At 29.6% G+C, this 25735-nt stretch overlaps 3 protein-coding genes and 1 pseudogene across 3 annotated transcripts; 3 read left to right on the forward strand and 1 right to left on the reverse strand.

The window, feature by feature from the left end:
* The first annotated feature begins 1861 nt into the window (after positions 1-1861).
* On the forward strand, positions 1862-7286 carry LOC126549299 (uncharacterized). The gene is made up of 9 exons (XM_050198041.1): positions 1862-5585; positions 5667-5789; positions 6004-6183; positions 6272-6352; positions 6446-6487; positions 6571-6651; positions 6729-6797; positions 6948-7016; positions 7097-7286. Exons 1-9 carry the CDS (start codon positions 5570-5572, stop codon positions 7174-7176), a joined length of 741 nt encoding a protein of 246 aa, XP_050053998.1. The 5' UTR covers positions 1862-5569; the 3' UTR covers positions 7177-7286.
* Positions 7287-10978: 3692 nt separating this feature from the next.
* LOC126549301 (uncharacterized) lies at positions 10979-11785 on the forward strand. Its single transcript, XM_050198043.1, has 3 exons — positions 10979-11161; positions 11225-11384; positions 11531-11785. The coding sequence occupies exons 1-3, from the start codon at positions 10988-10990 to the stop codon at positions 11662-11664; spliced, it is 468 nt and encodes a 155-aa protein (XP_050054000.1). The 5' UTR covers positions 10979-10987; the 3' UTR covers positions 11665-11785.
* Positions 11786-15861: 4076 nt separating this feature from the next.
* LOC126549298 (uncharacterized) lies at positions 15862-16848 on the forward strand (annotated as a pseudogene).
* A 2663-nt stretch (positions 16849-19511) lies between these two features.
* On the reverse strand, positions 19512-20078 carry LOC126549297 (uncharacterized). Its single transcript, XM_050198038.1, has one exon. It carries the CDS (start codon positions 20076-20078, stop codon positions 19512-19514), a length of 567 nt encoding a protein of 188 aa, XP_050053995.1.
* Between the last annotated feature and the right edge of the window lie 5657 nt (positions 20079-25735).

The following is a 25735-nucleotide window of genomic DNA, read 5'->3' on the forward strand; positions in this document are numbered from 1 at the left end:
AAAACTCTTACACAATTCTGTATCTATTGAACTTAAAATTAAACAAATGTATTAATCCACTGTTAATTTTATGAAATATAATAAAATATATATAAAAAAAAAAATTCTTTATTTAATGATTTAATTTGAATTATTAATATTGTAAATAGTCCATAGTAATCTGGTCAAATTTATTTGCAATACCTCTATACTAAAGTCTACCAGTTGAGAGGCAAATAACAATTTGTACTACAATTCACTGAGTATAACATCAGCTGAGCTTGGTTACACTATAATAATATGCACATTTGATGATACAATTCAGCCATTAGTAATATCTAAACAATAAACAAAATACATAATTATAAGTAAATATTAAGTAATTTAATGTGATAGGTACTTATTAAACTTACATTAATGAAATCTTTAGGAAATGGCTCGTCTTGATGTTAATATGTAATTGTTACACAAGAAATCAACACGACGTAGAATTATATTAATTTAAAACGATTACAATTATTAATACATGGTTAATTCATAATAGAAATAACATTTTAAAAACCGTAATCAACCAACAACGTCAACATACGGAATGTAAACAAAACATAAAATATCACAGATATAGATAAAGTTTATTATCTATATCGGCAGCTGTTGTACAATATTCATAGATAATAAAGATTCTTATTAAAATAAAGATCTTTATTATCTATGACAATATTATAATAATATGTGATTATATCTAATTCCGTGTACTATACAAACTACATAATATTATGGTATTCCTTTTTGTGTAAACCACGATTGTAGATAATAATATATAATATAATATAATATGAGATAACTACAATCCTAGCTACAATCATGCTTGTATACCAGGACGTTTATGTGAATTATATGATAACTACATGCAATGTATTGGAAAAATTGATTAACAATGCCCACGGACTTATCTTATTCCGTGACCATGCCTTATGCAAATGTGTCCTACCTAGTGGCGGACGCGGAGGGGGGGGGGTTCAAACCCCTCCGAAATGAATGGATGATTAATTTCAAACGTAGTTATTCTCACTAATAAATCTTCAAAAAAAAATAATTTGTTCAAACTCCCCCCCCCCCCCCAAAAAAAAATTTTCTGCGTCCGCCCCTGGTCCTACCTAATTGAAAAATAAAATATTTGTTTCAAAATAGAATATATGACAATTTTTAAATATAATATATCCTAGACTGACAAATCATCTCCGTTCAGAATCGTTTTTCGTATACAATGATACCTATCATTGCATTCAAATTTAACCTACCCTAGTCCGAGGTCCACCCAACCCCCTAATGTACAGCAGAGCGGTACCCACTTGCCCGCTTTTTTTTATTTTATTTAAATCCAGTTGTCAATATTTTATATTATATTTAAATATATCTACTTTTATCTGAAATTACCTTGTTAAATTTTTTAATAGCTCATTATTTACTCAGAAATAACACATAATATTTTTCATTTTATAGTTAAATATATTTGTTTAATTAAAGTTTTTTGAAATAAATATTGCTTTAATCTACTTTTGATTACCTCAATGTAATGGTGAGTCGTTCTTCTGGACTTATGGCGTTACGAAATACAGTATTTTCTTTTTTTATAAATGGACGTATTTTTTCCAATAGTTCATCAAAAGAACTAATGGTCATTCTGTAATATTCAAAAAATTTATCTGAATAACATCTTATATTTTCATAAAACATATTGAATTTATTTGCTTCTTCGCGATCTGAATTTATCGGATGTACCCAGTATTTCCTATCTTGCTTGGGTGGATCAAGTTCTCCACAAGCTTCAGCAATCGCAATGACTTTTATTAAATTGTAATGGTAAACAGCTTGCTTAAAATTCATTCTAATTAAATATAAGTATTAACTATAATAACATTAATAAGTAACACCCATAATATTTTTAATACTTACATATTATTTCCACTTTGCATTTTGTTTTTAATTGAAATCAATTTAGGTATTAATCAACTATAAAAAACTGTATTTGTAGGATAGCTATTTAGATTATTTAGATGAGAAACAAATTAAGTGTGTACATCACCAAAATCCAAATGGAAATAAAACGAAAACAGAAACACCAAACGGTTTTGCCGTTCTAGTGTGGCGCAGCCACTCGAACGGTTTTTCTAGCGCCGACGGCGAAACCGCTTTTTCTCAACGGCGAAAATACCGTAGTGTGGCCCGACCCTCAAATGTCGATGATACCGCGCGCGATGCCCATTACTCCATTATACACTATAATATACAATAATAATAATAATATACACTATAACACTATAAACGGTTTTTTTTTCATTTCACTACGTCGTTGGGATTTGTGAGTTGTGATTACATGCTGCGTTCAGTGCGTTATTTTATTTTTTGTGGAATTATATCATCGAAAATACGGTAAGTTACAGTTATTAAGTAATAAGTACCTAGTACCTATTATACTTATATAATATAATGTATATTCAGTACCTATAATACTTATGTAGGTATTTTGATTTTTGGCAAACGCTTATTTATTTATACCTGCCTATAACCTATAATAGTTTGATTTTCAAATATATTATACTGTTAGTACTTAATATAGGCATTTTTAGTTGTACTTGTATTATACACTTTAAATTATAATATTATGTAGGTAGGTATCTAATGTTAAACATGGTAGTATAATAATTACCTATTTTATCAGTTTTGTATTATATTTTAAAATGTTTTGGGTATATCTGCTATGCTTGTATTTTATTAAGTCTAATTGCAGATTGTTAGGTATTGAACTCTGTATTCTATGTTCCTTAATTCACTATTACTTTTATAGTTTTATTTGAAATTCATTGTATTAGAACTTCTAATTGTATTTTTTTTAAAGCATATTCTATACTTTATTATGTCATACTCAACCATTAGCAAATCTACTAAGCGCAGAAGGTATTTAGAGGAATTAGAATTAATAGAATTGGATAATGAAAGTATTCATAGTGAACTAGAAAGTATTGATCAACCAAATGTATCTAGTTATAGTGCCAGTTTAGATCTAAATTCCGAATCAAACTCTTTGCTGGTTCATAATTTACTCCACCTTGATGGTACAATAAATAATATGTGTAATGATGAATATGATGCAATTAGTTTTTCGTCCAATTCTGATATTGAGGATGAGGATAAAATAAGTAATACTAATGAATATCCAAATGAACATCACTCCATAGATAATGAAACGGATTCATCAATTTTAAATAATTTGGCTAAATGGGCTGTATCTTATAATATTTCTCAAGTTGCTTTGAGTTGCTATTGAAGGTTTTAAAAATACATAAGTGTCATAATTATTTTCCTGTAGATGCCAGAACTATATTAAAAACTAAATCATCTGTCCAACCTTTACAAATACAGACAGTGATACCCGGTAGTTTTTATTATTTCTCAATACATAATAGTTTGAAGAGTATTTCTAACTCTGACCATGAATATTTTGTTGAAGATAAAATCAAAATAGTTGTAGGGATTGATGGTCTGCCCTTGACCAAAAGTTCATCTAGCTGTTTTTGGCCAATACTTGGATATGTTCGTCATCCTGTTTATAAACCTCACGTTTTTTTTAATTGGGTTGTACTGGGGTAAAGAAAAGCCTCTAAACTGCAATTCTTTTTTGTTAGAATTTGTGAACGAAACACAAGAATTATATCAAACAGGGTTTCAAACAGCATTTGGTATAAAACAAGTAATTATAGATGTTATATGTTGTGATTTACCAGCAAAGAGTTTCATCTTAAAAACTAAAGGACATACTGGTTATTATTCGTGTACTAGGTGTTTAATAAGTGGTTTTTATTTTGAACATAGAGTCTGTTTTCCCGGTACAGATTGCATTACTAAGAGAACTCATAGATTTTTTAAATAGAACTGATGAAGAATTCCATATGACTGATGAGGTTTCTATCATAACTGAAATACCTGGTATAGATATAGTAAATAGTATTAGCATTGACTACATGCATCTAGTTTGCTTAGGAGTTACAAAAAAATTAATTTTGTTGTGGCTTGGTTGCATTAAAAATTCTCCTGTTTCGGTTAGATTGCTGAGTAAAAAAGTCAATGATATTACTAAAGAACTTTTAGCTTTGAGACTTTCAGTATGTAGTGATTTTTCTAGAGTTCTTCGGGAGCTGAATGAAGTTGTTAGGTGGAAGGCAATTTCTACTTTATACAGGCCCAGTTGTCTTACAAACCTTTTTAAATAATGAATACTACTTACATTTTCTATGTTTACATGTTAGTTTTCGAATTCTTTTAGCACCAAATGTTAGCACAGACCTTGTTAATTTTGTTGAAAAAATATTAAAATATTTTGTTGACAAATTTTGTGAAATATATGGTAAAGAATTTATATCACTTAATGTACACAACTTATTGCACATTGTTGATGACTACAAAAAGTTTGGTTCCCTCGATAGTTGCTCATGTTTTCCATTTGAAAACTACCTATATGAAAACTCTAAAAAAAATGATACGAAAACATGAGAAACCATTGGAGCAGGTTGTAAAACGATACCATGAATTTCAAATGTTTGGTGAGTATGAATTGAATACAAGGTCTAGGTCTAGTATCAATATAAAATATTTAAAAATATATAGTGGTGGACCATTGCCCGAAGACTGCATAAAACCGGAATTTAAAATTGCTATAAAAGATAATATAAAAATTAATGTAAAATCATTTTCTGATGCTTACATAGGTTATACTTTTGGAGGCAAACTTAATATTTTTAAAGTTGTTAATATATGTGTTCATAAAAGTAGTAAGAAAAAAGTATTTGTAGCTCAATCATTCAACACAATTCATCCGTTTTATGAAAAACCAATTAATAGTATGAAAATAGGTATTGCTATTGTGAATGAACTGTCTAATCACCTTATTACAATTGATATAGAAACATGTAATTTTTCAAAATATATTATTCTAAACAATAGTCTTGGTAAAGTTGCTTTTCCTATTTTACATTCATCAAATAATTAGTACTTTAATTAAGACATTGTAGTTAATTGTCTGTATTATATAATTTAGTCTTTTTGTAAATATGTATGTTCTTAATTTTAAATATTGTAATTAAATTATTTTCAATACCAATAATTATAATATGATGAAATACTTTATTACCCTATAAGTGGTTGAACTTGAATAGGTACTTATTATGTTTTGTTATTTTAAGCATTAAATTTTTTAAAAGGATATTGGTATTTTTAATTTGTTCCTAATATTTATATTTAAAAATTTTAAATTTTATTTAAAGTTGATATGATTAATTTTTCATACCTGCTACTATTTTTGTTAATTTAAATAACTTAAGTTGTTTTTAGTTTTCCCAAACATTGAAAATGGCAACATTTTCTGTTGTCCATTTTTTTTGGAGATAATAGTGTAGCAGCTGTTCCAAGATTTTGGTATTCAGATAAAAATGGTACTTGCGCATGGCCAAAAAAACCTCACAATACCAAAAGATTGATCGAGCAGTGTAGCATACCAAATAAAATTGAATATGAGTATTTAGAAGCAAGAGTAATGAGCTCAGGAATAGGTAATAATTGTGTAATTACAAATATAATGTATTAAGTTATAATATATTATGTGTGAATGTGTGATTTTTAATTTTGTTTAGAATCTTTAGCAATAGCAAAACAAAAGGCTAAAAAGGCAATGTACATTTCCGATCTTGATGAAGATGAAATTAAACCTAAGACAAAAAAACTTAAATCGTCAATTGATTGCCCTGTTTTTTCAGGTAAATATTATAGCAAATAATAAACTAATATTATTTATTAAGATAATAATATATAATCCATTTGTACAAGGTTATCTATATACTATCTATTGAAATAGCTATATAGTGTTCTAATGTATATCAATATAATATACCTGCTAATATGAATTATACTATCTGCATTTTAATTACTAAAATAAATCATAATACTGTATGTATGATTAATTATTTATAGAAAATTATATTGCCCCTGATAATCTGCCCGAAAAGTCTCTACATTTCCCTGGAAATAATAAAAAGAAATGCAAAACTGAAGTTCATCAACATTTTGCAGCTTCCAAGCAGCCTTCAGTTGATAAGTCACCTGTTTCAATTAGTGGTTGGTCACCATCACCTCTAAAAGCTGCTGCTAAAGGTAACTTATTATAAAATGATAGCTAATAAGCATTTCTAAATAAATTTTCTATAAATAGATACTAAACTTTTAACTTTGATTAATATAGACCACATAAGAAGTGCATCTATTGATAAAATATCATTAAAAACAATTGATTCATGTACTAAAAAAGTTATCTCCAGTACAGGTATGTTCCAAAATATCAGTATTAAACAATAAACAATTTATAGCTACCAAAGTGTGCAAATAGTTTAAATATTTCAATTGATTTTCTTTTTAGTTTCAAGAAAACTTGAATTTGGTGATGATAAAAACAAATCATGTAAATATATTAGTGTGGTATATTTGTATATATTATTATAAGCTTTAGGTGCCTACTATATACATTTTTCTTTTAATTTACAGACAACAACAAAATAAATTTTGACATGCTGTCAGATGAAGAATCTTTTGAAACATCAATTATGAAAAATAAAGATTCTCCATGTAGGTTTATGCGAATTATTTGAAATCAATTATTGGATATATAATATTATTATTATTTATTTATTTGTTGTTTCTAGTTATAAGCAAAGTTACAAATAATTATGAACAAACATCTACAAAGTCCAATACCAATGACAGAAAAAAAAGTAAAAACAAGAATATTATAATAAGTTATATTCACGGCCTTATAAGATCTACTAAGCCCGTGGTTATATATACTAGTTAACTTTTTACATACAAAAATATCTGATTTTCTATAGTGATATTATAGTGATTTTTCAATTGTATTATTATAGGTTGTACACTATTACAAACAATAATTGACAGTGGTTCTCGAAACTGTAGTAATTCAGCAGTTGATAATGGTTAGTTTATAGCGTAATAGATATATCAATACCCACTAGCAATTAGAACTATATTACTTTAAACTTCAAACTTGTTATAGGTACTCAAAAAATATTGAAGTCTATACTAAGAAATATGGTATATATTCAAACTGACATTAAACATCTAAGCATTGATTAAATATACAGCTTTTAAGAGATTTTAACTGGAAATCCAAAAACTTTAAAACAAAAAGGGCGGAAAAAGCTAAAAGTAAATTAAATATATTAAAGAATAATTAATTTCACTAGATTTAGTAGATTTATCAGTATTGTAAAACATTATGTTAATTTGTTAAGTTATATTATTTTATGTTTATTAATATTAAATTATTATAACTCCTTTTAAAATGCTATATTTGTCATGTGTTATTATAAAAAATAAAAATTAATTTTTTGTAAATTCATTGTGTTTAAATTGTTTTGAGACAATATTTAGACAAATAGATATTATGTCATACCCTCAAAAATATTCTCAATCGTTTTTGTAATGGGTAATTTTACTCATAGAGAACTCAAATATATAAAAAAAAAAGCGAGGTCAAGTAAATACCGCTTTGCTGTACATGGTACATTAGGTGCTGTGTGTGTCACTATTAGGTACACATAGTAGTGTTTTTATCAATATTTATAAAAAAAATAATAAACAATAACGAATATTTCAAGTGCCTTTAAATAGACTTCAAATAAGCGAATTTTTTTGAAAATTGAATTATGTAAAGAATATGCCAATCTAAATAACTGGTGTAATTTCAAGTATCTACGATTTATAGTTTTTGAATTATAACAAATATTGAAAATCGTTATCGGTCTGCGATTTCGTAAAAATTTAAAATTCAAACACTCATAACATTTTTCCTATAGAGAATTTTCTCTATACCTATTTAAAAGAAAACTTAGTGTTTTTAATCTTAGAAAGAAAATAAATACAAACAATTTTATGAATTTTCAACTACAAAATTACTTGCAAATTTTTGCTATTTTGATATATTTCGTAAATGCTTATAAAAAAAATTTGCGACGATTTTTGATTTTTTTAACTATAATAAAAAAAAAGCGGGCAAGTGAGTACCGCTCTGCTGTACATTAGGTGCCGTATGGATCATTATTATATATTATAGGAGTGTTAAATTTGAATCCAATGATAGTTATCATTGTATACGAAAAACGATTCTGAACGAAGATGATTTGTCAGCCTAGGATATAATTCCTAGTGGTTGGTGAAAAAGGTGGTTTATGTTTTAATGGCCTGAATACAACAAAATTTAAGTTCTTTTATAATAATTGTAAGCTAAACTTATGAAAAATCTTGTATTAAATTTTCAACTTCTTAGCTACTTATACAAAAATGTTTATAAAATATACCTACAAAATAATTTGCAAGTATTCATAGTTTTGACGAATTTTTGTCAATATTTGAACTTCAAATGCTAATAAAAAAAATTGTGCCTATGTATTCTTATAATTTTTTAATCACTATAATAATAATTTATGAGGAACTTTGCATTAAATTTTCAAGTATTTTGATAGGGCCAAAAAGATTTTATCGACACATAAAAAAACAATTTTCAGAAAAATTGAAAATTTCAGTTGTCTATAAATAGCTCAAAAAAATTAAAAATATTTTGAAAATTAAATCACGTAAAGAAAACGCGAATCTTAATAATTGGTAAAATTTTCAACTATCTACAACTTATACTTTTTGAATAATAACAAATATTTAAAATCGTTTGAGGATAAATCGTAATCGTTACGCTATTTCGTTAAAATTTAAAATTCAAACGCACTAAAAATTTTTCCTATAATGATGCTTCGAGTTTTCTCTATAGATACTTGAAGGTAAACTTATGAAAAACCTTATATTAAATTTTCAACTCTTACCTACTTATACAAAAATTTTTATGAAATATACTTACAAAATAATTTGCAAATATTCATGGTTTTGACGAATTTTTGTCAATATTTAAACTTCAAATGCTAATAAAAAAAAATTGTGCCTATGTATTCTTATAATTTTTTAATCACTATAAGAATAACTTATGAGTAACTTTGTATTAAATTTTCAAGTATTTTGATAGGGCCAAAAAAATTTTATCGACCCTTCAAAAAAAATTTTTCAGAAAAATTGAAAATTTCAGTTGTCTATAAATAGCTCAAAAAAACTCAAAGTATTTCGAAAATTAAATCAAGTAAATAAAATGCCAATCTAAATAACTGGTAAAATTTTCAAGTATCTACGACTTATACTTTTTGAATTATAACAAATATCAAAAATCGTTTGAGGCTAAACCGTTATTTAGCGCGGTTTTGTAAAAATTTAAATTTCAAACACTCATAAAAATTTTTTGTCTGAATCCGGTAGAGTTTTTTTTACAGATATTTGAAGAAAAATGTATGGAGAACCTTGTACCAAATTTTCAAAACTTAGTTATAAAAGAAAAAAATTTTATGATTTTTCAACTTCAAAATTACTTGCAAATTTTCGCGTTTTCGACTGATTTCGTAAAAATTTGAACTATAAACTCTTATAAAAAAAAATTATGACTAACGATTTTTAATTTTTTTTAGCTACAATAAAAACAACTCATAAGGAACCTTGTATTAAATTTTCAAAACTTTTTGGTCATCCAAAAATTTTTTATCGACACTTTAAAAAAAATTTCTCAAAAAAATCGAAAATTTCAGTGGTCTATAAATAACTCAAAAAAAGTCAAAATTTTTTGAAAATTTAACTATATACGGATACCACTGACATTAACATTTGGTGAAAATTTCAAGTATTTTCAGTGATTAGTTTTTGAATTACAACCATAAAAAAAAATCGATTTGGTCGAAAACTGGTTTTGCGTAAAAATTCCCGTTTTTCCGTCATTTTTTTTTGGTTTTTCCCGGCGCTTTTGAAAACTATTGGAAATTTTTTACTTTTGACCCCCCAAAGTACAAACTACATTCACTTTCCTATCCGAAACAGGGTCCACTTTTTAAAATCGGAGCACTTTTACTGCTCCAAAACGTGGTGACAGACACAAAAATAAAAAAAAAAAAAAAAAAAAAAAACACACATCATTGTAAAATCAATACATTCATCACTTCGTTCAGAATCTAAAAACTTGTAAGAAACGTATTAAATTTTCAAGTTTTTTTGGGCTCCCAAAATTGTTTTATCTATACTTTGAAAAAAAATTCTTAGAAAAATCGAAAATTTTAGTTGTCTATAAATACTATAAATAACTCAAAAAAGGCAAAATATTTTGAAAATTTAGCAATATATATGAAACACTAATATAAATATTTGGTGAAAATTCCAAGCATTTAATAGTGATTCGTTTTTGAGTTACAACCATACAAAAAAATTGATTTTGTCGAAAACTGATTTTTGGTAAAAATTCCTGTTTTTTCATCACTTTTCTTTTGTTTTTACCGATTTTTTTCAAAGATTTTGGAAAATTCTTACTTTTGACCTCCATAAAGGATTATCAAAGATATTATCTTTGCCATCGGAAACCAACCCTGAAGTTCTAAAAATGATTCTACGTAAATGCATTTATTAAAGAAACAGTGCATTGATATTATCATCTTAGTCCAATTATTAAATTGCAATTTTTACGAAAAATAAAAATTAATAATATAATAAATATCAAATAATAACAAAATATAACGATATATAATGATTTGAGCTTATAACATTGATTAAATATAGTAATTATTTAATCGATAATTATAGTATCTTATCGTAAATTATTTTTACTCGAACTGAGATTTCCACGAACTGCACGAATGAACAGTGGACTTTGGACTGACCACTGACGTCTACTTTTTTTGGTTAATATTAATTAAATTGGTAAATCGTGACACTATCCGCTCTCTATTGACACATTACGCTATTAATTTTCTAGTTTCTATTATACCCATTAACTTGGGCTATCTTTGTATATTTAATCAATGATCTAAGTATGCAACAAAAAGAAATTCTATCTAAATTAGATAGTAAATCAATGTTAAAAAACAGCATTAAGTGTTCATCTAACAATGAATTCTTAGACGACTTCAACTGGCCAATAAACGATCTTGGATATCTTGAAGTTATTGAAGAAAAAATAAGAGATAAAGATATGCGTAACTATTTGGTATGCAAATAATTAATTGAAATTTTTTATACATAAAAATAAACAATGAAATATTTGTTTTAGGTAATTGATTTGTCACATTTGGGAGGAAATTCTATAAAAGCTATTATAAAAAGAATAGTTTATAAATTATTTACTGATGTCTTACTATCCAATTTTTCATTTACTGGCAAAAAGGGAAAACAGAAGTTTTGTAAATTAAATTTATGTTCAGTTATTTTTGGTAAGAATAATACCGTTAGGTATCTAATTATTAATATATAATATAATTTGAACTAAACATTAAAATCTATTAATGCAACACCACTGTTGATGAGGTAGCAGTTCTAGATTATAACTTAACTTACAGATAATTGTAATTGCTTATAGATGCTGTTAAAAATCAAAACAAAGTAAAGAACGTCGACCAAAATGAAATGGAGGAACGATTAAAATACCATTTAGCACAAGCTCCATTTAGTGTAAAAAGATTAAATGACAAAATAATTGAAATATATAATTAGTTGTTTATCAGTATTTTCTGTAATAACTTTTTTTTTCATTGATCTTATAATTTTATATTAGCAACAAATATACCATAAGTTACAGTTTTTTCTTTTTATATTATTATAATTTTATTATATTCATGAGTATATAATTAATATATAATAAATTGTTCATACATCAAAGTATTATAATTGTATATTCCTAAATCCAACTCTTCAATTTTCTAGTAAAATATTTATTTATAATATTATAATGTATTAGTGTTCAGTATGGTAGTGGGGGGGGGGGGGGGTTATACAAATCTTAATAAATGGTGGATACTGTATAATAATAATAACGATGAAAAAAATAATTTCCAAGTGCATAATACGAGACAAATTTTTGAGGGGGGCTTGCACCCCAAAAACCCCTTCTAAGGTACTTGTTAGTATTATATGTATTTATAACAATATAATATTGTATTTTCTATACAATAAATGAATACATATCTATAAGATCTATGTTTAATGCAATATTAAAATATAATATTGTTGAGGTATTACAAAGCAATTTTAAATAAAGTTTAGTTTTTAAAGTTAGTTCAACATTACAAAAGGGTTTAAACAATGAAATTTAAACTTTAATTAAGCTTTAGTAAACATTTATTCAAAGATTTTAAATGTTGATTTAATATTTCTTAATTCAATATTTAATATTCAATAGGCTTTTATTAAATATTTCTATGCTGTGTGGTACTGTTGGTCTGAGTTTTGCGGGTTGATTACAGCTTTTTTCTTTTCGATGAAGTCCGGTAACGGTCAACGGAATATAAGATGAAGCGCTCATATGCGTATATTTATATACTCCTAATAATAATCCGTCAATACAATGCAGCGTATAACCACTTCCCTTGCTAAAATATTCGTCGTGCTCAGCCATTAATTTTATAATGCCTTCTTCAACAATTTCCCGTACACCAGTTTCGGAAAAAATTGGTCTGGCTGAGGTCTTAAATGAACGGTTCTCTGTTGAATTATCAACATTCGGAATATTGTACGTAGCTTCCAGCTTTAAATTAAACTTGATCGGATGTTTAGAAGCAAGTGATTTTAGCAACACGGCTAATTCAGATTTAATCGAATTAAAAAATTCGATATAGTTTTGAATATTTTCGAAATATTCACGTAATACCAAACAACTTTTCTATTTGCAGAAGACAAAATTTCGGTAAAGCCTGGGGAGTGTACAAGAAGTAAACTTGCTTTTTTAGCATTTGCTGCTTCGTTTGAATTTTCCTTATGATATGAGCGCTTATGACCATTGCGAGATTGAACTGAAAAAAAATTACTATTGTATTGCTAAAAACTATGGAAATGCATGTAACAGTTTGAAAATCTATAAAGTTTTTAATGAGAAAGAAAAGATAAATTGTTGTTAGAAATATAAACGTTTTTAGTAAAAATACCTGAAGAAAATAAAGAATTTAAAAATAAAATATTGGTGATGTGTTTATCATATGGAAAATACGATTTTTAAAAATATACATAATAAAATGAAGTAGGTAGTAATATAGGCTGGTGTGTTCGTAATGGTTTATTAAGATCTTTAGATAAATAGTATGCCTATTTATGTTTTTATTGGTATTATATATTAAATGTGTATATGTTTTTCACAAAAAATAAGATATTCATGTTTTATTATTATATATTATGTATAATATGATCAAATATACCTATTTATTAAAATATCTGTTTATACTTAAAAATATAATAAATTAAAATTATTTATGTATGTTTTAATAGCGTTATGATAATAATCGTATGGAAATATTATCAATTAATATATGACTACATGAATTTATCAAAATTATTGAACAATTTTATGAACATTTTCAACATATATATATATCGTCTTAACGGGATTAACTATAATAATTATGGGATTTATCAGGATTTTATCTAAATTATTATATGTTTTCCATGATTTTATACAACTTTGTATATTTTATTAATTGTTCTATTTTTTATAAAATAAAATAAGAACCTATGTTATATATATTATAAAGTTATGAATAATATATTTACCATCATAATCGTAAATTTGTTCAGCTGGTTTAAAAAAATCTTGAATTTCTCGCTTGGTTATGATTGGTTGTTGTTGGATTATAATATTTGAACCTGAAAATAGTATTATTTATTATTAATTTGATTATGAATATTTTATCTAATAAATTTGTAAATTTTTATTGTGAAAAAAAATACTTACGATGTTAAAATAGTTAGGAACTTAGGAACTCTGAATCAACACGATTTGACACTTGAAGGGTAGTACATGGACTGATTTCATTTTGCTTCATGCACTACTTTTTTATTCATCGACAATACTGGAATATGACTCTGCAGGTCTGTACAGGTTTGTATTTGGAACGGACTTGGTGACAGGGATACCACATCCCTCATTATGGGTTTGTTATGGACAAAGTATGTTTGAAAAGGTTTAATGTATGTGAAGCTGTTATGTATGTGCGTTAGGGTGGTCCAATTCATATAGGTTAAAAAAAAATGTTTTTTGCTTGCTCTCCACAAACACTTTTTTGTTCCTTTACCAAAAAGAAATATGTATACTAAAAACTAGCCCATTTTAAGTATATTTAGAGGTCGCTAGTATATGTAAGTAAAATAAAATTTGTGAAATTTATCAATAATAATTGTTGTTTTCAACATTACCGTCGATAATGAATTGTCATTACAATAACATACTGTGATTTTAACAGAAATGTATTGTATTTTACTTATCTGCCTTATCTTATCGGCATTATTAGCTGTCGTATAAATAGTGAACTTATGTGACACGCGTTTATATCTATGGGCCCGTTTCACATGGACGCGTATCATACGCGCGATGTATCGTACGCGCGCGTTTTCTGTTACATTAGTTAAATGCATAGATGGCAAAAAATGGCTGGAAATAGATCAAGAAAATTTTATAATAGGTCACGACAACTTTTTTAATACCAAAAACCTTCTTAAACTTCGCCAAGATATGCAAAAGTACTACATTGATGCTATTAAAACTCAACAGCCTAGAGACGACTACTTCGAATTGCTTAAACTGTGTCAGATATTTCTCGGAAAACCTGAAAAAACTGAAGTTCGATTTCGTGCACCAGGAGCCTTGCATCAAGCTCGTTGGATGGCAAAGGCAATTTATTGCCTAAAAATTTATATGTTCCAGGACCAAACTATTCTTACTAAATCAGAGAAAAAGGGCGTAACTGAAATAAGCTTATTTGTAAGTCTCGTATATTGTCGTTATTGGAACGAAGCCCCAATAGCCGAAAGAGCCCCTCTGAACGATGCCAATCTCATTCAACAGATAAAAAATTATCCTAATCAAACGATCGGTAGCGCTGCTTCAAAAGCATTTCATCGCCACCTCTGGTATTTTTCCGAACATTTAGTTGGGCTTTCTTTTTTCGATTCTCGTGTCAGTGTTGAGTCTAAAAAAGAAATGGTCAAAAGTCTTCAACGACCACCAAAAGAAAAAACATTAATGCTGATGAAGTTACTGGCGAGGTTCATGAAAGGCTATTAGCAGTAAAAGAATCACCAGTTACATCTGGAAAAAATTTATTTGATATTTTTGTAAACGTAATGGAAGCTGAAAATTTGAATTGGAAAGAAGAGTTGGTTGGTCAATCTTATGACGGAGCTAGTAATATGGGTGGTAATTATACAGGTCTCTAAGCTCATATTAAAGCAGAAAACCCGCGAGCGTTATTTGTTTGGTGTCACTCCCATCGCTTGGCTTTAGTAGTAAAACAAGCAGTATCTTGTAACTCTAACGCAGTTGATTTATTTGGGAATTTAGAAACTCTATGTGTTTCTTTGGTGTTCAAAAAAAAAGAGCAGCGATTTTCAGAGAAATTCAAATTGAATGTAATAATATGGAAGGTAAAAAAAATCCGTTGCATGCTGTTCAGAGAGTTAGCACAACTCGATGGAGTTCTTATTCAGCAGCATTAAATGTAGTTTTAAAATTTCACAATGAGGTTTTAAAAACATTAAACCAAATTAAAGATACCGAAGGAACTGCTGATGTAGTAGTTATAGTTAGCAAGTTGTAGTGGTTTGATATCATATCTTACATCTCAACGTTTTCTTCTAACAGCATTAGTATTTAAAACTATATTTGATATACTTGAACCTGTTACCCACCAACTACAATCACAAGAAATGGATATGCTTATGGCCACAAATATTTTAGATAATATTATTTGCCAAATTAAAGAACTTAGATTGTTCATTTAAAAAATTACTAAAAAGGACAGATGAGTTTGCTGAAAATAGTATTGTTGACTTTTTACCTCTTGTATCTAGTCGACTGAAACGTGTTCCAAGAAAATCAGGTATATAATATTTTCAAAATAATATCATTTATTTTTATAATTATTAAGAAAGTTTATTTGTTCTAAATTACAAAGTATAATATTAATTTCAGGTGAACTATCTCGGGATGAAATTGTATCATGTCCAATGAAAAAATTTAAAATTGATATATACAATGTCATAATGGATATTCTATTAACAGAATTAAGTGAACGTTTTGAAAGCACCAACATAGGACCCCTTAGAGACTTATCTCTTCTTTCATCTATACGTATTCGAGAAGTTCAAACTAATCCACACATTGTACCTTGTGATGCCTTTGACGCTTTGTGTTCCATGTACACACAAATCGATAAAAACGATTAAATTATAATTATAATTATATTTAAAAATTTTACAGAAATAGAAAACAGTATTGTACTTCCTAAGTATTTTAACAAAAATGTAACAGTTGATTATGATGATTCCCTACAGTTAAACGCATATAGTGATAATAGTATGCAAGATGATTCTGTAAAAATTGTTAATCATAATATAGCAAGTACTAGGGAACTATTTAAGTTATTTTGTTTGGCTAAACTAGCTAATATTTTTCCAAATTTATACTTAGTTTTAAAACTATCTATAACATTACCTGTAACCAGCTGTAGTGTAGAGAGAACATTTTCTAAATTGAAACTTATAAAAACAAAGCTAAGAACAATTATGTCCCAAGATCGTCTCGAGAATTTGATGAAAATATCATGTGAGCAAGATATAATTATTAATAATGAAAATGTAATTTTGTTATTTGCAGCTAAAAGTAGTGTTCTAACTAAATGTTTGATTTATTAAATTTATTAGTACATTATTTAATACTTATAATATTGTATATTATGTAATATAATATAAAAGGTTGCATTTTGTTTATATTTTTGTATTTTATATTATCTTTAAATACTTATACATATTATTGTTGCAGGTAATTAAATGTGTTAATTATTACTTATGTATTGGTTGGAAAAGGGAGAAAGATAATTAGATATAAATAAAATTTGTGGCAAATTGTTTGTAACAGGTTTCAAATTTGATTAGTAGGAAGGGGTCAGTTTTTGGTGGGGGGGGTGGTTGTTTAAGTTCCTTGCCATACATTCCATTTTGTACTTCGGCGCCACTGGGTATGTTTACATAATTACTTAAATATGAAAAATATTAATGTATTAAATAATAGTTAACAATTATATATTTATAATATTATTCATATTATAAATATCATACAAATATTTGTAAATAAATTATAATTACTTCAATAAATATAAATATAAAGACGGTCTCCTTGATTTTTAGTCATCATAAATGGCCTAGCTGGTGTATCTGCGTGCAATGCTTTTGCATATTACTTATATAATATATTATATTATTATGGTACTAGCTGTCCCACCCGGCGTTGCCCGCGCAAAAATCACCTTAAGTGAAAACCGAGATTTTTTTATATTATATTAATAATAATAATAGCTGACCCGACAGACTTCGTATTGCTTACTTCGTTTTGCACTTCGTTGCCCGTTAAAAATACCAATTCTATATGACTCAGACCTTGTTCAATACGTTATTTAATATTCGATGGAATAAAAATTTTGATTCGCAGCAGCATATTATCAGGTAGGCAATCTACCTGTGGTTTTGATTCTCAAAAATCTTGAATAACCCGGCTTTGCCCGTGTACATTTTTTTGTGTTACCTACTATAACTTTTATTTTATCAGTTTTTATATTTATTACAGTCTGCTTTTAGATGTTATGTTTATCCTTGGTTGCCCTTGTATTGTAATATTATAATTTGTCGGAAAAAAATTACTTTACATTATGGTGTTAAAAAAATATTTATATTGAAATATTTTATTCATCTCAATAACTCTTTATAAACAGTATTTTTGGTACTGCCTTTTGGGGCTAAAATAACCAAACTACTGGCAGAGCTAACTCTAGAACATGTGATATAGAACTGTCCATGTGAAAAACATTCTTCTCTCAAGTCTATCCCTGTCATGCTCAATGATTGTCCTTGAGACTTATTAATAGTCATAACAAAGCAAACTTTGAGTGAGAATTGTATTCTTTTTAATTCAAAGGGATAATCAGTTGGATTCAACGTTATTCTCGGGATTAAAACTATATCTCCTCTAGCTTTCCCAGTGATAAGTATAGCGTCTATTACATTTTTGTGCAGAGCTTTAACTTGCAATCTTGGTTCCTTTCTGATCCAAATTTTTCATACAGTTCATCATTGAGGTACACCTCAATAAATACCAAAAATAATTGTCCGGCTGCCACCAGCTCACATTCGACACAACCCTATTAATTTGTAAGAATTTAAACAATTTTAGATAAAAATTAGAAATAACCGTACCTAAACTGGGGTGCGTATACGAAGACGCATTAATAATTAATATTCGAAAATAATAAGTAAAACACCTTGTCCTCGTGTATGCGTAAATGCGTAGGGTATTTTACGACTTCATGTTATCATGTTTTTATACATAATAATAAGCTGTAATAATAAAGTGATAAATGTGTTAACACATAAATCAGGTTGTTATAGCAACCATTTATAAACAAAATTTCCATCGTAAATCTCAAAATCTCCGTTTGAGCAACCCTTTAAAATGTGGATTTTGAAAAATCCTTTCTTATTGCACGGTGAAAATATGAGAAGAACCCCTATTCCAAATTTCAAGTCTGTTATACGTTGAGTAGTTTTTGAGATACAGTGATCAGTGAGTGAGTGGTATTTGGATTTTATAAGTATAGATTATAGTATTGTAAGGATAGGTCTGTATAAAACGCAATAATCAACCAACAAAAGAAATATTTTCCTTTATAACTTTAATTTTTCTTTATTGAGAGAGAAACGCTCATTGCGACGCGTATATCGAGACTAACTACAATATAATAATGAAAACATATCTAAACGCGGGTCGTCTGGCCGATCGACATACCCGCACACACATATACAATACAATTAATTAATAATATATAAATATCGTATCGACCGGTCTAGATACGAGCGACGGTCGATAACGCCGATCACCAGAAAAACCCACGTACATCAAAATATAAAATATAAATCCTACAGTTCGGCCATTCTGACCTTTGTTCGTCTCGAACAAAATTCTTTTTTTTTTTTTCTTTTATATATAGTAATATAATGACAAACTTAAATTCTTAACTTCATACAAACAGAAGAAAAAAAAAAAATAATATACACAGATATAAAGATATTCAACACATAAACAGTATAATATTGCGGAACATTATATAAAATTAAAATTACATCGAACATAAATTAATATTTGTTTTATAAATACATTCGTATATTATAGTTTACATGTGCCAAAAATGAACGAGAAAAGAAATAAATTGTAACAATAAACAATAAATTAATTGATATATTATATTATATTAGATTTGTAGTAAATGTAAAAATGTACCTAGTAACATAATAATAAATAATGTACTTCAAACACGAATCCACATTCTCATCCGGTCCGGTCCAACAATACCTTCGTACGGACGCTGAGTTAATTGAAACCCCTCTATATCACCTACTATGTATCTATCTCGGTCCAACACTTTCTTTACCACGTACGGTCCTCGGAATTTTGGTATTAACTTTTTATTTTGTCCTACCGTCACATCCACATTTGTTATCATCACATAGTCGCCTTCCTTGTAAATCGTCGGTTCCTTACGCTTTGCATTATATTGGATTACATTCGATTCTTGGGATCTAATTATTCGTTCAGCCGCCTTAGCTCTCAGTTCCTCCATTTCGCGCGGATTATCGGTCATGGAATTTTCTAGTATCCTTCGCACTTCGTCATTAATTTCGCCTACTTGGTGCACACCAAACAATAACATGCTAGGACTTTGACCCGTGGAGCTGTGTATTGTGTTATTAATAGCGAATTCTACCTTTTGTAACACTCGATCCCATCTACCTGCTAATTCCGTCAATTTAGCTATAGTCCGTTTCACAACACTAGATATTCGATTGCAGCGCGCCCCGTGGACTAGGTTTGACATACCATTGTTTCCCAAATGTGCGCCAATTTAAAAAATAGTATCATATTTTATATTTATTTCTTAAATAACGAACACATTTTTTTTTTTACAGTTTATTAAAATACAATTTATTAAGTAGATAAAATATTATAAATGTAAACTAAAGTATTTATTTTATATAATAAATCAAAATATTTTCAGTCATTTTTAATTTAAAAAAATTAAAATTCTTCGCTGTCGCTCTCGCTATCACTACTGTCATCGGGATTGATTGTCAGTATTATTGGTGTCAAAATTTCGTCTCTTAAACCTTCTTTTATGAAATCTTCTTCTTGTAGGTTATGGCAGTGATCGGTACATTTTTTCCAATTGTCAACAGTTACTGAGTCCAATGCATCATTTAGCAATTTTTCGACATCGTCAAATTTAAAGGTAGTATTGTTTTTAGCGACTTCTCCTTTCACCTGTGCCCATATTAGCTCAATAGGATTATATTGGCAATGGTATGGCGGCAAACGTACAACTTCATGGCCCATTTGAAGTGCGATTTCATCAAGTTCATATTTTTTTTCTTTAGGTATTAATGACTTAACACGTTCACGTAATTCACTCAGTGTTTCCAATGGAAAAAAATCTACTCCGTTTTCTCTGAGCCATTGTTGAACACTTGATTTAATAGCATTTGATTTTGGATAATTGACAGAATAAACAGAATGGTAACTTGCATTATCCATTACTATAACGCAAGGTTCTTCCAAATTATTTAACATATCAATAAACCATTTCTTAAATATAGTGGCATTCATTTGGGTGTGGTAATCTGGATGTGTAGCACTTGATTTACAGCGTAATACTAATTTAGAACCATTTACAAAACCAAATTTACTTGAACCAGCATGACAAATAAGCAATCGACCTCCTTTCCCAGTCGGTACCTTTAATCCTTCCGTATTTTGGGCATTTTGCCAAATTTGACCGCGTGAATGATTTTGGTTGACCCAAGTCTCGTCCAAGTAAACTACAGGTCGAGTGTCATTACTTTGACGAAGGTTACACATTTTACGTAAAAATTTAACGCGCATAGCAACAATATCATTCCTTTCCATGAGAAATCGTCTGCCGTCATTACATTTTTTATATTTAAAATTTAATGATCTTAAAATTCGCCACATTGAAGTTCTAGACCCACTATAACCCGTTTTTTCTTTATATGAAGCTACAATTTTTTGTGTAGTTGGGTACTCACGGTTGTCATAAAACTCATGCACAGTCCTCCGTACAATATCCACGTCAAAATCGTCAATATCAGTCGCATACTTCACACGTTTGAATGTTTTCCGGGGAGACGTAAATTTCGGTTCTGACTCGGATTCAGAACATGAAGACTTAGATGCCTCACTAGTTATACGCCTCACAGTCGCAATACTCACTTCACATGCCTCCGCAGTAATTTGCTGAGCTTGTTTAAAAAAATTAGCCACTTCAGGATTCGATTTGTCATTTGACAATTTTTTAAAATATTTATAAACACTAAAAATTGTTTTTTTAGTTTGAGAGTGAATGTCAGGACGAATAGACATGATAAATTATTCACAGTAAATGGCAAAATAATTTTTAAAAAAAAAACTGAAAACTGCAGTGAAAATGATTAAATAATAAATTCAAATCACAGATAGTCAGAGCGGGAATACGTGCGTACGTCACAAAGTTAGTTCGAAAACTAGAATTGAAGAATGTGAAAAAAAAATAAGGTATTATAATACAACAATGCGCAACGGATCAAGGTTGTAGTCGACAGCTGCAGCTGCCCTCTTCCGTTTTGTATAACTCAGTATGACGTATATACGAGCACGTGAGTTGACTATAAGCAAAATGCTTGGATATAATAGCAGCTGCTGTGTTGAAATATACATTGGTAACTAAAATGTCAAGTATACATAACAGGTGTTTTTATTTTTTTTTAAATTTGGCGCCCTTTTATTCGAACACTTTAGGAAACCCTGAAGAAAATTTTCCACGGGTCGCGCTGCAATCGAATATCTAGTGTTGTGAAACGGACTATAGCATTGGTACTATAGATTTATTCACTATTTCTACTTGACCGTTAGCTCTGGGTGTACCTGATGCGACCAACGTCAATTTCACTGATTCGTTTTTTAAAAACTCTTTAAAATTAGTAGCCGTAAAAAATGTACCCCGATCGCTAATTATTTGCCAAGGTTTGGAATAAGTTTGGAAATAATTGGACAAATGTTTAATTACTTCATCGGATTTGGTAGTGCGACACGGATAAAGGCGTACGAATTTACTAAAAGCATCGATTATCACAAGAATGAATTTATTTTTATAACTTGTTTTTTCTAATGGGCCTAAATGGTCTCTATGTAAGGTAACAAATGGTTTGTCTCCTTTCGGGATACTGAATAAAAAACCTTCTTTTCTTCCACAAGGTTTAGAAAATTCGATACATTTTAAACAGTTATCTATGTATCGCCGTACTTTATTTTTCATATCAGGAAACCAATACACGAGAGATATATTTTCAATAACTTTCCGTAAACCTACATGGGCCATATCGTCATGACATGTACGTATTACATTATTCTCCATTGATTTCGGAACATAAAATCTAATGCGCTTGTTTTCTTTGCGATAAATCAAACCATTACGTAATTCATAAAATTTGTTATCGCTCGTTAGCAATTTATCTTTAATATGTATAATATCGTCGTCCGTGCTTTGTCGAACGGCAAGTACCTGTTCAAATGTATTTGATTCTAAAACGAGAATTGCATGGCAACGGCTAAATGCGTCGACGTGTTGCATATTTTTATTAGGACGGTGGAAAATACTGAAATCGTAATTTTCCAAAAATAAAGCCCACCGGGAAATTCGAGTATTTACGTCCTGTTTATTTAATGTTAATCTGAAACTATCGCAATCCGTCATTACTTTAAACGATATACCGTATAGTATACATAGGTATACATGGAAACGTTTTATCGCATATACGACCGCCAGACACTCTAGCTCGAAACTATGATATTTTGATTCAACGGGAGATGTGCGTTGACTAAAGTAAAACACGGGTTTAAATTTGTTATCGGGCTGTTTTTGAAGTAAAATTGCCCCAAAACCGGACAAACTCGCATCGCAATGCAGCTCCGTTTCCGCCGTGGGCGAATATATGGCTAATACGGGTGCCTTTGTTAACACTGAAGTTAAATATTTAAATGTTTCCTGTTCTTGTTCACCGAAAACAAAATCGACATTTTTTTTAACGAGATCATATAGGGGTTTAGCTATTATCGAGAAATTATTAATAAAGCGTCGAAAATAACTAGCTAGGCCTAAAAACTGCCTGACCTGTTTTTGATTTTTTGGAATCGGGTAAGTAAGCATTGCGTCTATATGTTTGGTACTAGGTCGTATACCATGCTCATTTACTATATATCCGAGATACTCTACCTCACAGTAACCAAAGGAACATTTATCAAAGTTAAAATGTAATTTATGTTTTGCAGCTAAACGGAAAACTTCAGATAATATTTTAAAATGTTCGGGGAAACTCCGTGTTGCGATTAACATGTCGTCTAAATATACGAGCAAGTCCCCCCGACTAATTAGGTCATGAAATATAAATTGAATATACCGATTGAATACTCGAGGCGAATTTGACAAACCAAATGGCATTCTTAAATATTCGTATTGTCCTATGGGCGTGACAAAGGTCGTATGGAATAGAGGTTTCGTTCATGCGTACATGATGGAATCCGTTTTTCAGGTCTAACGAAGTAAATATTTTTTTCCCTTTTAAACGGTCTAATTGGTCATCTATTAAAGGCGCTGGAAAATTGTCTTTCACAGTTATTTTGTTTAATTCTCGGTAATCTACACACAACCTAAAACCTTTAGATTTTTTCACTAGCACGATCGGACTACTATAGGGGCTATTACTTGGTCTAATTATGTTTTCGGCCAATAACTCGTCAATAATATTACGTAAAGTGCCTTGCTCACTGTATGACAATCTTCTCGGCCGGAAAGAAATAGGTTGCTCGTGCTTCAAAACTATTTTCATTTCAAAATTGTCATGATCATCACTCTGTGGTTCTACATTTATTCTCGCTAGGTATTCGACATTATAAATTTTAATAAATTCGTTATTCACATCGCAGTATAATTCGGGATTTACATTCACTATATCTTTACGCGCATTTACATCTGGGTTAAAATCGATACATAATATTTCGTTCCAATTATCACTTGCCTCTTCCATAGTCTCGTCATCGTTCAGCTTAATTATATTTATCTCATTATTTATAAATTCAATTTTATATCCTGGCTTTGTTAAAAGGTCTCTACCTAAAATCGCGCTCGTACTCATAGTATTATTTGATACAACGTAGAATGTAATATTTATCATGTTATTATTTACTAACAATTTTGTTTCAAACACCCCTAAAACGTCGACTTTTGCGCCATTAATCCCCGAAAAATTACAATCGTCCGCGGACTTAAGTACAAAATTATTATTCGGAATAAATTCGCTTTTAAGTAAACTTACCGGGCTTCCTGTCTCGACCACCGCGTTGAACCTGACATGACACTCCTCCCCTTCCTCCACTGGTATATTGAATTCGCATTGAACTTCGTACGGCATCGGGTACTCATGTGTTGGCCCGCTGTCGCTCTCCACGTCGATGTTCATCAAACCAGCAGACTTACATTTTCCGTCATCACCAACTCGTATTTTCCGTGTCGGACAGGCTCCTACTTGATGATCCGTGGCCGCGCATTCGTAGCACGCACCTTTCTCCCTTCTCGGCTTCGTACATGACGGCGAAATGTGATCTTTCGACCCGCAGTTATAACACGAGCGCATAGTTAGTGCTCCGGTCATGGTTTTTATCTGATCCTTTTTTGGCATGGCTACAGCCATCGGTCGGGCTGCACCTGACTTTTGCATGTCTTTTTCCTTGGTATCCAATGTATGACGAATGCGACTCGACCGGGATGCATCCAAGCGTCCATATTCGACTACGTCGCTCAACAGTTCATCCTCGTCCTCGTGGTTACGACTTAACAAGTAGACACACAAATCTTTAGAGTATAAACCTTCCAATATTTGTATTTTCATTTCGTAAAAGGACATTCCGACCATCTTACATAGGTGTACTTTCTCGTGGAAGTATTCTAGTATGTTTTCGTTGCGGACTTGAATACGGCGAGACATTTCTTTCCACCGGTCACCAGTCATGACGGTACCGACGAAAGTTTTGTGGAATTGTCTTTCGAAGTCCAGCCAGTTTTCGATGTCACGTGACGCATACCAATGTCGAGCAGCACCTTCCAAGTTTGCGCGTACGGATTGTAGCTTAAAATTATCGGGCCACCTATGTAGATTAGCAACTCCATTTACGGTCCGCAACCAGTCTAACGCCTGATAACCAGTGTTGAGTCCATCAAAAGTCGGTATCGCCTTATTTAAATCTGGGGCAATGGTTATATCGTTGAGCGGTTTATTTTGCTGCAATTTCAATAATTCCATAAGCATATTATTTTGCACCATCAGCGTATTGAGCACAGTGTTTGTATCGACCACATTCACGTTCTCGACGTTCGATTTATTTTGCGATGTTTTTTCCGAATCATTTTGTACACCTAGTACCTTCTCG

Source organism: Aphis gossypii, chromosome 1 (genome assembly GCF_020184175.1).
Source record: "Aphis gossypii isolate Hap1 chromosome 1, ASM2018417v2, whole genome shotgun sequence".
NCBI classification, from domain to species: Eukaryota; Metazoa; Arthropoda; class Insecta; order Hemiptera; family Aphididae; genus Aphis; species Aphis gossypii.